This window comes from Oreochromis aureus, linkage group 4 (assembly GCF_013358895.1).
Source record: "Oreochromis aureus strain Israel breed Guangdong linkage group 4, ZZ_aureus, whole genome shotgun sequence".
NCBI classification, from domain to species: domain Eukaryota; kingdom Metazoa; phylum Chordata; class Actinopteri; order Cichliformes; family Cichlidae; genus Oreochromis; species Oreochromis aureus.
This window is the reverse complement of record NC_052945.1, coordinates 2,101,588-2,114,287: the sequence shown is the minus strand read 5'-3', so window position 1 is coordinate 2,114,287 and position 12,700 is coordinate 2,101,588. Positions and strand designations below refer to the sequence as shown.

Here is a 12,700-nt window from a genome sequence, read left to right as displayed (position 1 = left end):
GATTTAAGACAGGATGATGAAAATCCCAGCAGTAAATTTAATCATGTAAATCAGTGTTTTACAGATTGAATCTCAATTGTTTTACGTTAATTCTTTATTACATTTAATTTTAGAATGTAGTTGCAGTGGCTGACACCAGAGGGAGCTACACTTATTTTGTACTCTTTTGGCTAAAAACCATTAGATAAATGTGGATGTACTGGTTTTAGCGTCACACAAACTAACAGTGTTGGGTAAGTTACTTTAAATTAGTAACTGAGTTACTTTTTTAGAGAACTAACTAGTAATGTAACTCAGTTACTTCAAGTTACTCGTTACTTTGAAAGTAACTAGTTACTAGGGAAAGTAACTAGTTACTAGGGAAAGTAACTTTGGGTTTACTCAGAATTCTCTTGTTAATGTGTTGCTTCCATAACTTTGCCAGTCTTCTATCTTGCTTACTTGCCACAAGTGCACTGTGCCACCTACCAATAGAAAGGAAAAAATAATGTGCACATTTCCACGAGAGAAATCCCACGCCTGGACCGTCGTTGACCGCCGCCATGATTCTAGCCTGCTTTTTACATCCAACACAAAAACTGCAGTCGTGGTGCTTTTGATTGTACTCAGAACTCGGAAATTCTGCCTTCTGAATAGGAAGATGTAGGTAACACCAGACTGCAGATGAGCTGCATACAGAGCTGGACTGGGACAAAAAATCGTCCCAGGCATTTTGACTAGAGACCGGCCCGCCATTATAGGAAAAATCATAAAGCCTTTGAATGAAAATAAACACTGTTGTGACAGTGATGTACACTGTTCTGATGGTATATATGTATCAATCTATCAATTGTTTGTTGTAAGACTCAGATAATTATTTTTTAAAAGCGAGACATTTTAAATGAGAATAATAAAGAAAAGTATTTCCTTGTCCCCCCTTTCCTGTTAATGCCCTACCTGGCCCCCTGGCAACACTTTGCTAGACCCGCCCCTGCACAGTTACCAGCTGTCAGCTACTTAGAAAAGGATCCTGGTGTTATTTGTCTCTCAGAAACAGCTCATAACTTCCCTTCAACTCATCCATGTCACCTAAAAGGTAAACCTGTTTCTACATCACCTGTTCAGCTCTGATGATTCAGTAAGGACATCTCCTGGTTTCATCTTCATGTTTCCCTCTCACCAGATAACCAAACCGATATCATGACCAGCAGCTTTACAGCTGTGGCTCCATCAAACATCAGCTGATACTAGAAATTAATATTAAATAAATTCTAACAACAGCTGATCAAGCTTAAACGTGCTGCTGTTGTTTAACGCGACATCCGCTGGTTTCCTCTTTCTGGCGCAAAGTGGGCGATAAATAAACAAGAGAGAAAAGCCGATCAGCTGATCATTGATCAGTTTCATGATTGAAGTAGAAACGGGAGAGGAGAGAATGAGAGAGGAAGAGGCAGCTGTGCAGCTTCAGCTTTGTGTTTTTTTCATTGTAGCTGAAGTCCGGGACAAACTGTGTTCCTTTTCACCTCAGTACGAAACGCGTAATATTTTCTCTGAATACCAGACGATTCTGTTTTTTTAGGGGACGGTTGGCAACTCTAATAATTAACCGTATGAACAAAATAAAGTTCAACATCAGTAACATAGCACCCACCCAGCTGTATAGAAACTCCGTCATGCTAGCTAGCACGCAGTACGAAAATGTCAGCATACCGAAAATAAACTCCACCTAAACTTGGTTTATATCTGACTCAGATAGACTGCAGGTCATAACTTCTTACCTGAAGTTCAGTTCACCTGACACCGGCGGCCGCTTCGGGTCTCTCCTCTTGCCTCCCTTTTCCTTCATCCACCTGCTGGCCTCCACCACTTGCTAATGTTATTGAATCTGTGGAAGCTCCGCGATATCCACCACACGAAGTAACGAGTAACGAGCCTATCTAAATCCCAGTAACGAGTAACGCGTTCCTGGTTTTGGCATGATAACTAGTTACCGTGCTCGTTACCACAATAATAACGTAGTTACTGTAACGCGTTACTTAATAACGCGTTAGTCCCAACACTGCAAACTAAGATACCTGCTAATTAACCCTTTCATTGATGAATTATGACAACTTCAATCTGGATTGGTTTTAAGTATTTTTATTCATATTTAGGCATGAAAAAGATTTGTAAACTTCATTTTTGTTTAAACATGTACTTTTCAAAGACTTTTTTACATGTCCACTTAGGTGGACAACATCACCTTTGGCGTGGATGGCAGGTATGGAGTGACCTCAGTGTCCAATTTAGTGGTTTGTCTGTGAAGGTTCTCAGTCATCCAGGTCATCGTAGTCTAAGGAGCTTGGAAAGAAAAGCATCTGGACTTAAGTTGCTCGAAGACGTCACGCCAATGTAATGGTTTACATGCAACTATACCACAAATACTGACACAAATACAAGCAAACAGCCTTTGAATAGCTGTCCACTGTAGTGACCACTGTGTGAAAGGGTTAAATAACATCCATTCAAATCCAACAGTTTCACTCACCAGAACTGGAGCTCACACCTGTTGGACAGTCTGTTAGTACAGTGACCTCACAGCAGCCATATTATTGGTCAGAGGGCTCCAACAACACAAACATGGTCCAGAGGGTCCAGTTCAGGTGAAGCTAGCAGCTACAGCTGTCTCCACCTCTCGGTTTGCCTCTGGTGGATGTTGCAGGAACTGCAGATTTCTGAGCTTTTTCAGCTCAAAAGAGGAGCTGCTTTGTCTTCAAGATGGACACGGGTGTATTTGGACAGTCGTGATCTCAAAATGATAAAATGTTAGGAACAATCTGGAGTCCATGATGATGCAGCGGTGTGACGCAAACAACCTGAGGTGGTACTGGATAATATTACAGCTCATTTTTAGACATGGGCGTACATTTAAAATGCAGTGTTTCAATAAATCTGAACTTTCTGAAGTCAGTAAATTATTGGTTTGATAATAGATTCTGGATGAAATCCAGTGAAGGATGACTGAACCGGCTCTCAGGTTTGTACTTTTCTGCTTGTTTTTTTTTTTTTTTTCGCGAAGTTAAAAACTAAACAAAAACAAAACGCACGCGAGCATCAATGTAACATTACATAAACAAGGTGACGTATGATTGACAGGAACCCTAACCAATGACTAAACTAGTCCAAAACGACAGCGACAAAAACGAACCAATCGGTTGCCTAATGTAGATAAGTGGGCGGGGTTTGCGTTTAGTGGGCTCGTTTTAGTTAGCGGGGTGGGCCTGATGAGTGTGGACGTAGCGTGGAAGTTGCCGCATCAGGGCAGCTGAGTGCTTACGTCACAGGGATCGTGCATTTACACGCAGTCCAAGCTGCTCCGTTCATGAACGCGTTCGTTTGAAGTTGAACTGGAATCCGTGGATCGGGCCGCCCGCAACAGTGGGGCCGCATCACGTGGGCGGCGGGACCCGGGTGCGGTAAATCGAGCGCACCTGGCGCTGTTTTGTTGTTGTTTTCCAGGTGCGCCGTGTTCGGCCTGTCAAACCGCGTGACTTCGTACCGGGACGGCGACACCGGAGTAACGGGGATGCACGTGACTAAAAAGTATAATTTACACGCTAAGCCTCGTGCACGTGTCACTCTGACCATTTGTGGCGGTTCGTTTGTTTAAAAGTCGCCGTGTCCCTGAGCTAGCGCCGTTAGCCTGCTGCGCTAGCTTACTTTACGATTCTGCGGTAAAACTGCGCCACCTTTGCGGGACGGCGCCGTATGTGCGGGCAGGGCCAGATCATTGCATGCTAGGCTTCAGCTGGTTTGGCAGCTTTCTGCAGAGGTGGCCTCTTTGATGTCATTGTTCGCACAGAGGACGTTTTACCTGTAATTTGTCTACCTGACGCTTTCCCTTCCTTTTTCAGGAGCAGGAGCACCATGAAGCCACCTCCACTGACCCAATCTCCTCCTGTGCGCAGCTCTGTAAGTACAGGTGACTGTTGTGACGGGATCAGGTGGGCTGCTGGTCTCAGACAGGTGTGTCTGGTCAGCTGACACGCTCCTGCTGTTTGGAAACACAGCCTGAATAAAAGACTTTATTATGAAACTCCATCAAAATAAGTCATCACAGGCTCAGATGTGGAAGCTTGTTTCTGCCACTGAAACGTCTTTTTTCCATCCATTTTCTTCCATTTATCCAATTCAGGATTGGGTTTGAGCTGCAGGTTATCCCTGCTCTCATAGGCTGGAAGGTGGGGTACACCTGGACAGGTGGCCAGTCTGTCAGGGCTCGTTAACCTTAAATCTCTGGACTGTGGAGAACCCAGACTGGGACAGATTGGGTTAGCGTCTCAACCTTTAAAGTTTTCTTCTCTCAAACAATAAAACAACTAAAATGTTGACTTGTGGATGTTTGAAATGTGTTTTCATTGGTGGACTTGAGCTGCCGGCTGAGACTTCAGTGCTGAGGCGGCTCTGTGCTGTATTTAATGAAAGGTTAAATATTTGAGGGCTCGTTGATTTCAGGGCAGTTTCCTGAAGCTGAGGTTTATTTCCGTGCTCCTCACGATGGTCCACGTGTACTCGTGTTTTCCCACCTGACCCCTCACAATCAGCTGACTTTACCTGCACCTTAAGTATGACCTGCTCTCACGCCTCACCTGTATCTGCAGGTATTTGAAGGCGTCTACAACAACGCGCGCATGCTTCACTTCCTCACAGCGGTGGTGGTGAGTCCGTTTCTGCCTTTTTGTTTCTGGTTGGTGTTTTTTGGCTGAATGCTGCAGATGCACTGAAGCCATCCTGTCTGCTGCTTCCAGGGCTCCACCTGCGACGTGAGAGTGAAAAATGGCGCCTTGTACGAGGGAATCTTCAAGACGTTGAGCTCGCAGGTGACTTTGTTTTTTTTTTAAACAGCTTATATTTTGACCTTCAGTGTTTTTGCTCCCCAGGGGTTCAGACACACGGCTCTCTCCTGCTGTCTGTTTTGTCTCTTTGCTCGTGTCTGAGTCTGCTCCCATTGGAGGTTTCTTCCTGTTAAAAGGGAGTTCTTCTTCCCCACTGTCACCAAGTCCTGCCCATAGTGGGGGTTTGTCTTTACCATCACTGAGTCTTTACTTTGCAATTTGAGGCAGTTCTGATTCGTCAGACTGCCGTCTGTGAGGTCACTCCTGCAGAAGCTTCAGTGGTTAAACAGCTGTAATCTGTCTGCATGTGTCAGTGTGAGCTGGCTGTGGATGCTGTTCACAAAGTGAGTGACGGAGGAGGAGGAGGAGGGAGCCAGCCCTCTGCTCCCAGGATCGAGGATGTTACTGACACCATGATCTTCAGCCCCGCTGACCTCGTCACTATGACGTGCCGGGACGTCGACTTGACCTTTGCCGTCAGAGGTAACCGGGCTCGACCCACCTTTAGATTAGAGCTGCATTTATTTTCTTTAAAAAACAAAAATCAGGTTTGTGTATGAGCTCCAGGCCTCAGGGGAGAATCGGAGGGTTAATGGGGAATATTATCTGCTAGTTTGGATGAAACCCCTGTGAGTAATAAATATTCAAACCTGGATAACGTGATGATCAGCGGCGCGTTAAATGGTTTGTGCATCGGATGCTGCAGAGATGAAGGGCAGCTGGTGCTGAAGTGGTCGGACTGAAGCCTGATTTTTGTGCCTGCAGACTCGTTCACGGATTCGGCCATCGGCTCGTCGCGGCTGAACGGGGAGCACCGGGAGAAGGTGCTGCAGCGGTGGGACGGGGATGGAAACGGAGACGGCTTCGACCTGGACTCGGACACGGTGAGGAAGCTTTTAATTTACGAAGGGAAAGTTTTACGCTGACCTGCAGCACCCCCTCTGACCTCTGCTGCTGCCTCTGGTGGACGTTAGAGGAACTGCGGCTTCTGTTTCAGGCCGTTCTCTCACAGCTGAACCGAGCAGACGATTTCACAATAATAATTTCTTACTGAAATGTTTGAAAACCAACGACACAAATCAGATGGATTCTTACCTGTAAATCTCAAACGTACAGTTTTATTAACAAATGAAGCAGAATTATTTCCAAAGAAAGGTTTTATTATTTAGGACAAACCGATGCTTTTGGCTTGTCAGCACTGCTCTTGCTGATTTTGAAGATATTTTCCTGTTGGGTTCACGTGGAGTACCTCGCTGAAATGAGACATCTCCAATTCATTCGTTTTTTTTTTCCCTCTGTGTCAGTCGAACGGCTGGGACGCCAACGAGATGTTCAAGTTTAACGAGGAAGCGTACGGCGTGAAGTCGACCTACGACTCGAGCCTCTCCATGTACACGTAAGTAAACGAACCTTTACAAGGCTCAGTTTCACCAGCTGTGTCGCCGTCTGCCAGACGTGAAATATAAAGATGTTCACACATGTTGTGAAGCGTCAGTGTCCCAGTTTTCATGATTTTAAACGAGGGTCTCACCTTCCTTCTGTCATGCTTTTCCCAGCATGCCTTTGGAGAGGGGGAACTCGGAGGTGTACCGGCAGCGGGAGGCTAGGGCGGCGCAGCTAGCCAGTGAGATCGAGAGCAGCCTGCAGTACCGCCGCCGCGTCTCCTTGGAGAACGACGAGGGAAGGAGCGAGGAGGACAAATACAGCTCGGTGGTCCGAGAGCGGGAGGAGAGGACGAGCCCCGGGTTCACCTCCACAAGCAGGTAACGGGAACACGGCGCACCTGGCGAGGCAGAAAATAATAAAATATTTTAAAAATACCCAAAATTCCCAAAATACAAACTTTCCTGCCTGAATTTACCTCAGAAATTCCCAAGATGTTTTCCCGACCTGAAGCTGCTCTCACTTCCTGTTTCTCTCCCTCTTGTTTCCCAGGGAGGCGAAGTACGTCCCCCTCCCTCAGAGGGCTCGAGAGATTGGCCCGTCTGCCAGCAGCATCAGACCCGGGGCCTCCGGCCGAGCAGCACCGCCTCCCTCCAGACACCTCCCGACCAGCTGCTCCTCCCCCAAACCATCCTCTGATAGGAGCAGTCCTATGTCTTTCAGGACCGCCTGCTCTCCCAGCCAATCACGGAGCAGCCCACCTGCCGCCAGCAGCCCGCCCCACACCAACCACGTTCTTCCGCGCTCGCACCCGCAGGCGCTAACCGACACCACGCGCTCGTCCGTAAACGGTGGTACGAAGCGTGTGTGTGTGTGTGTGTGTGTGTGTGTGGGGGGGGGGGGTCGAGCAGCTCCCTCTTGTGGTCACATCATGAACTGACGTTTATGTTTGATCGTCTCCAGTTTCATCCAGAATGTCTCCGAAATCCCTTCAGAGATTCCAGAGCAACAGAACGCTGCGGACCTCGAACTCCCAGTCCACGCCTGCAGGTAACGCACGCACACGCACACACACACGCACACACACACACAAAAGGGAATAAAAGTTGAGCTGAGCTTCCTCCTTCCTTCCTCCTGGATGCTCACCTGTTTCTCCTCTTCCTCGTCTCTGTCTGTCCTCCAGCGTCTCGTACTCTGAAACCAGACGCCCCTCCCCAGGATCCTCCGTCAGTCGACCCCGCTTCCTCCTCCCTTTCCACTGTCACCATGGCGACCACCACCACCACCAAACCCACTGGCCCCACCCTCCTCTTCCCCGTGGACGGTGAGCTGATGTTTGATTTATTTAGGTCGCGTGTGCAGCGCTGCGTGCATGTTGGTGTGTTTGAAGCCGCTCACAGACCGCTGTGTGAAACCTGCGTGCTAACGTGTTCCTCTGCAGTGAGTGAAGTCCTGGGCAACGCCGCCAAAGAGCCGCCTGAAGGTCAGCCCACTCCACAGGACGGCAAGAACAGCAAAGGTACAAAAACCTCCACCCGCCTGCCTCTGCCTTCGTCAGCCCTCCTCACACCGCCTCTCTTCCTGTTCGCAGCTCCGTCTGTGCAGCAGAGGTCTCAGCTGGAGGAGCTCCGCAAGTTTGGCAAAGAGTTCAGGGTAAAGCTCGCTCTCAGGGGTCCTGCGCTTTGGGTGTTCTTCAGTTTGCCTGACTGGCTTCAAACTGTGAAATCCTGTTTATTAAAAAAAATAAACAAATAAACTCGTACGCCAGTTTGAGGCTTGGTGGGATCTCACAGCAGGTGAAATCACAGCAGGTGACATCACGGTGGTCACATGATGTCACCTGCTGTGATGTCAGTTTAAAAAAAAAAAAAAAAAAAAGAAGAAATGAAATGGAGCCGTCTGCAGTCGTTAGTCTCACCTCGAGGTCTTCCTCTTTGTCACTCAGCTGCAGGCGAGCTCCTCCCCTTTGGTGAGCCCCGCCTCTGTAGACACCCTTCAGGACAGCCCCACCCCCTCCACGGATTGTTCCTCCTCCTCCTCCTTGTCGTCCCCCAGCCCACCCAGGCCCGTCGTGGCTACAGAGGTAGCTCCACCCATCTCAGCACCTGCTGCCCTGCTGCCTGCAGCTCCACCTGGCCCCCGCTCCTCAGGGACGGAGGGGCCGACGGCGACCCCGATCGGAGGGGAGCTGTGCAGCGAGCGCGCGGAGACGGCGACGCCGACTGCAGTGTGAGTGAAGCAAGTAGCAAATGTAAAGACATTGTGATGGCGCTGTAACACGTTTTCACGCGTCTCTGTGGTTCTGATGTTTTCAGGCAGGTGAAAAACTCGACGCTGAATCCAAACGCCAAGGAGTTTCTTCCCGTTAAAGGAAACGTGGTTGCGGTAAGTCCTCAGAGGTCACGCCCGAATCGTGCGCTTCGTGCAGACTTCTCAAATATGCCACTCATTGTGACTCGCAGAAACCCTCCTCGAATCCCGCCCCGCCTCGGCCGACCCCGCCCAGCCCCGCGATGGTCCTCCCAGGCCCGGGACAGCCAGGAGGAGGGGCCATCTACAGCAGCCCACCTGCACACTACCTGTCCTACATCTCCCCCATCCCCCTGCAGGGGCACTCCATCCAGGTGTGTTTTTATTTAAATGTCCGTCTCAGGGGGCGGGGTTGGCGATGACACTGATGTGATGTAATGGCGTCCTGTCTCCTCCTCAGGCTCCTCAGCTGTATCAGTACACCGTGTCGACCATCAGTCAGGGGAAATACCCCAGACCCAAAGGTACACGCCGCACTCACACGCCTTCATATTTGGTGTCACTGTGAGGAAGAAACGACCGCTTCCCCGATCGTCGCTTTTCTTTTTCCTGCTTCGTCCAGTTCAGATCAGGAAACTGAAAAACACAGAAACACTGTGTGTGTGTCTGTTAGTCCTGCAGTTTCATCATTGGACCTTAAAATGTCCAAATTTATTGAGGAGGTGGTTAAGTTCAGTGATCCAGGTGTAAGTTAGCTCTGCAGTGAACTCGTGGGTTCTTCTGCTCCAGGGTTGGTCGGGGGTCCACGTCCGGAGCACCACGGCTCCCCGGCCTCCTCCATGATCTCGGCCTCGGCAGCAGGGCCCCAGCTGGTGGCTTCTCCTTACCCCCAGTCCTACCTGCAGTACAGTCAGGTGATCCAGGCCTTGCCCCCACACTTCCACGGACAGGTAACTGCAGCATGCTCTTCACCTGTCACTTAACCAGGTTTCTGTGAGATGTGTTATCGTGCAGTTAATACAAAACAAGCACGCGACCTCAGTAACGGGCCGCTCGCTTACTGTTGATGTCTCTGTGACTGTTACGGAAACATTTACAGGAAGAGGAGTTCACATTTCGTCTTTTGTGCTTTTTAAAACGTCTTGCTGACTTTGTCCTCTCTCTTTAATCATAGCCGATTTACTCGATGCTGCAGGGAGCGAGGATGCTGACCTCCGGGGCCGCTCAGCCGATCGGGCCTCCAGGCCCTCAGTTCCCCGGGCAGGCTGACGGCCCGCCGGGCCCCCAACAGGCCATGTACGGTAAGAAAGGAGCCGCATGTTAAAATTTGAGCTTCAGATTTTCTTGTAAACAAACACAAATTTATCTCCTTTTGTTTCATGATGAACATGCAGCTCAGAGTTGGTTGGAAGCTTAAACCTCAGCTTAATAACCCACACAAGTAAATATTTATTGTAAAGAAGTAGATTCAATTATCAGTCTGAACGTGTCTTTAGCTAAAACAGGACGTTTGGAGACTCTGAGAATCTTTAGAGGCACAAAATCTCAAACTGTTTTCAGAACAGAAGATTCGACGTCTTTGTGGTTCAGACAGATTTGAGGGCTCTGACTGTTTGACCTGATGTGGCGTTCGACTCCTCTGTGATGAAGCTGACATCAACACATCAGGAATAATATCAGATTAGAGATGAGCTCAAATACATGCAGAAGAGTGTAGGCAGGGTGGAGTGGGTGGGGACGAGTGTCGGGGTGACAGATGGATGCCTCCTTGGTCTTGGTGGTGTCAAAGAGCAGGTTATTGTGAGAACCCCACCCAGTCATGTGCTTCACCTCCTCCCTACAGTCTCTCACTGTGGTGTGGTGTAGAGGAGGGGGTTCAGGATGAGGGTGGAGGAGACCTGTTGGGGTTTGCTGGTCAGAAAGCTCAGTATCTGGGCTGACCTCTTCAGTTTTCACTCTCAGCAGAGCATCCAGGGGGCCAGACTGGACCCTCAGACAGGCCTCGTCTGGGCTCTGGGCCAGATGTTTCACACCCCTGGAGGTGTGGTTGCATTATGTCGTCTGCATAAAGACTAATAACATTTACAGATCGTGCAAAAAAACAAAGGGAAGTGGTAGAAGTTTAAACCGGACTTTGACCACCAGGGGGCAGCGTTTTAGAGTGGATCGCAGATGTGTGCTCTTTGTTTAACATATTCCTTCTTAGCGATCCCCATTTCCTCGGGCTGCTGTTGTAAAGAAGATGCTTGTTATTTGTCTGCTTAAATAAAGGTTAAAGGTCACGGTGCCATCTTGTGGTTCAACTTGTTTTTACACACAGTTCCAGCTCTGGTCTGTTCGACTTCTCTTAGATGATAAAGTCATTGTGGACATTTCCTCTGTGAAAACTATTTTTAAACAGTGATTTACAATAAAAAGCGTAAAATCGTTAAAGGTGTGACTGGTTTAACCCACCTGTGTGAGGTGGGAATGCTGATTAGAGTTCATCCTTCCTCCTCTCTCGTCTCTCAGCTCCTCAGTCCATCCATACTCACCACTCGGGCTCCCTCCATCCTCCTCAGCCCTCTAGCACACCCACTGGGAGTCACCCCCCACCCCAGCACACGACCCCCAGCCCAGGACACGCTCAGGTGGGTGCATTCTGACGCCAACGATGACTAATCCATCGAATCTGAAGCTTTTGTTCGAAGTCAGGAGAAAATGTGGATTGATAACAGCGACGTCAGGTTTGTTTTCTCTGCTAAATGTTTTAAATGTATTTATTGATTCACACTCCTCAGGTGAGTCAGGGCACTTCTCAACCTCAGTCCTTGTTTCACGCCGGAGGTCTGTCGGCTCCCACGCCCCCTAACCTGCCGCCGGGCCACGGCTCTCCGCAGGCCGCCTACGCCATGCAGGGATACGGCCTGCCCACGCCCCAGCAGCTGACCCACGGCTTCCCGTCAATCAGCCAGCTCACACAGGTGAACAGGAAAAGCAGCTGCCTGAGATAAACTGAACATGGAGGTGTTTCTGCCGCTGTAACCGTTCTTTAGATTAATGAGAAGTCTGAGAATAAGTCGGGTTTAGGAATCAGCTGTTCTCACCGTGTGTTGTTTGCAGAGGTAAACGTGAAACATGGAGTTCTGGATGGTTTATCAGCCAAAATAAAAACATTTAATAACCAAAATATTAATCAGCTGATTAATAACAGTGAGACGTTTATATTTTCATCCTTTGAGCTTTGAGGTTTGGCGCCCCCAGCTGTCGGATTCAAACCTCCCCCTTTTCTCCTGTTTGTCCTCTGCAGGCTCACGTAACAGGCGCCATGTCGGCACCTCACCACGCTGCCGGCCACGGCCCCCCGCCTGTCATGCTGCACTACGCCCCCCCTCAGCAGGGTGGCGGCTCCAACCCCCAGCATGGCCCACCGCCCCAGCAGGGGGCGCCGCAGCACTTCTACATAGGACCCGGTCAAGGTGAGGGGAAAAAAACCTCCCACAGACTTAAATCTCAGCTCCTGCTGCTGTGACAGTCAAACACAGGTTTGCATTAAACTCACAGCAGAAACTTTGGTGCTAAGCAAACGAAGTCGAGAGCTGAAGGTCGGGTCGTCTGCAGGGAAACCTGAGGGTTAACGTCATTGGCCACTGAATTATCAGAATATGAATCAAATCAATGATAATTAGCCTAATCTAAGATGTGGGAGTGCATCGGAGCCATTGAGTGGGAGATGGTTGACTCCAGTCGGCGCTCTGGCCTGAATTCCAGCGATCCGCGCTGAGAGGAGGATTTAATCCTGAGCTTTTGTGTTTCATGTCTTCCAGCTGTCCAGGTTCAGGCTCACCCCGCCCAGCAGCTGTCCTTCCACCCGTCTGCCAACTGAAGCCGGCTGGATTCACGATGGCGGCGGCGCCTCCAGCTCGTAACATTCCCCGCACGCCCTGACACGAGTTGACGTCCTCACCAGGATGTTTTTTTTAAAAAGCAGATCAGACAGAAACGCCTCGCGTGAGGCAAAGTTTCTCGATTTTTAATATGTAAGCAGAGACTGTCTGGACACACCGACATGAAACTGGACTGAAGGCGTTCAAACTGGTGGAAACTTTGTGTGCCCCGTTCTTCCTCGGTCCTTTTTACAGACGAAACCAGTTCATTATTAATAAAAGCACTGAAAACACTTTAACTCTGTCTCCGTGAATGTTGGTTTTAATCCAAAAGTTTGATTCTTGAGT

The 12,700-nt window shown here is 49.2% G+C and overlaps 1 protein-coding gene across 5 annotated transcripts; it reads left to right on the top strand.

Moving 5' to 3' along the window:
* Nucleotides 1-2,960: 2,960 nt before the first annotated feature.
* On the top strand, nucleotides 2,961-12,651 carry atxn2l (ataxin 2-like). Of its 5 annotated transcripts, none has more exons than XM_039611050.1 (23): nucleotides 2,961-2,995; nucleotides 3,873-3,930; nucleotides 4,620-4,676; nucleotides 4,767-4,838; nucleotides 5,168-5,336; nucleotides 5,619-5,737; nucleotides 6,158-6,249; nucleotides 6,410-6,616; nucleotides 6,789-7,090; nucleotides 7,200-7,286; nucleotides 7,420-7,560; nucleotides 7,678-7,755; nucleotides 7,828-7,889; nucleotides 8,182-8,465; nucleotides 8,552-8,621; nucleotides 8,699-8,860; nucleotides 8,947-9,010; nucleotides 9,276-9,436; nucleotides 9,661-9,787; nucleotides 10,998-11,116; nucleotides 11,267-11,449; nucleotides 11,776-11,944; nucleotides 12,293-12,651. In XM_039611050.1, the coding sequence occupies exons 1-23, from the start codon at nucleotides 2,976-2,978 to the stop codon at nucleotides 12,349-12,351; spliced, it is 2,862 nt and encodes a 953-aa protein (XP_039466984.1). In that variant the 5' UTR covers nucleotides 2,961-2,975; the 3' UTR covers nucleotides 12,352-12,651. The 5 variants fall into 5 exon arrangements, with proteins under 5 accessions (XP_039466984.1, XP_031593577.1, XP_031593576.1 ...); XM_031737717.2 differs by lacking the exon at nucleotides 2,961-2,995 and adding an exon at nucleotides 3,237-3,429; XM_031737716.2 differs by lacking the exon at nucleotides 2,961-2,995 and adding an exon at nucleotides 3,237-3,434.
* The last annotated feature ends 49 nt before the right edge of the window (nucleotides 12,652-12,700 follow it).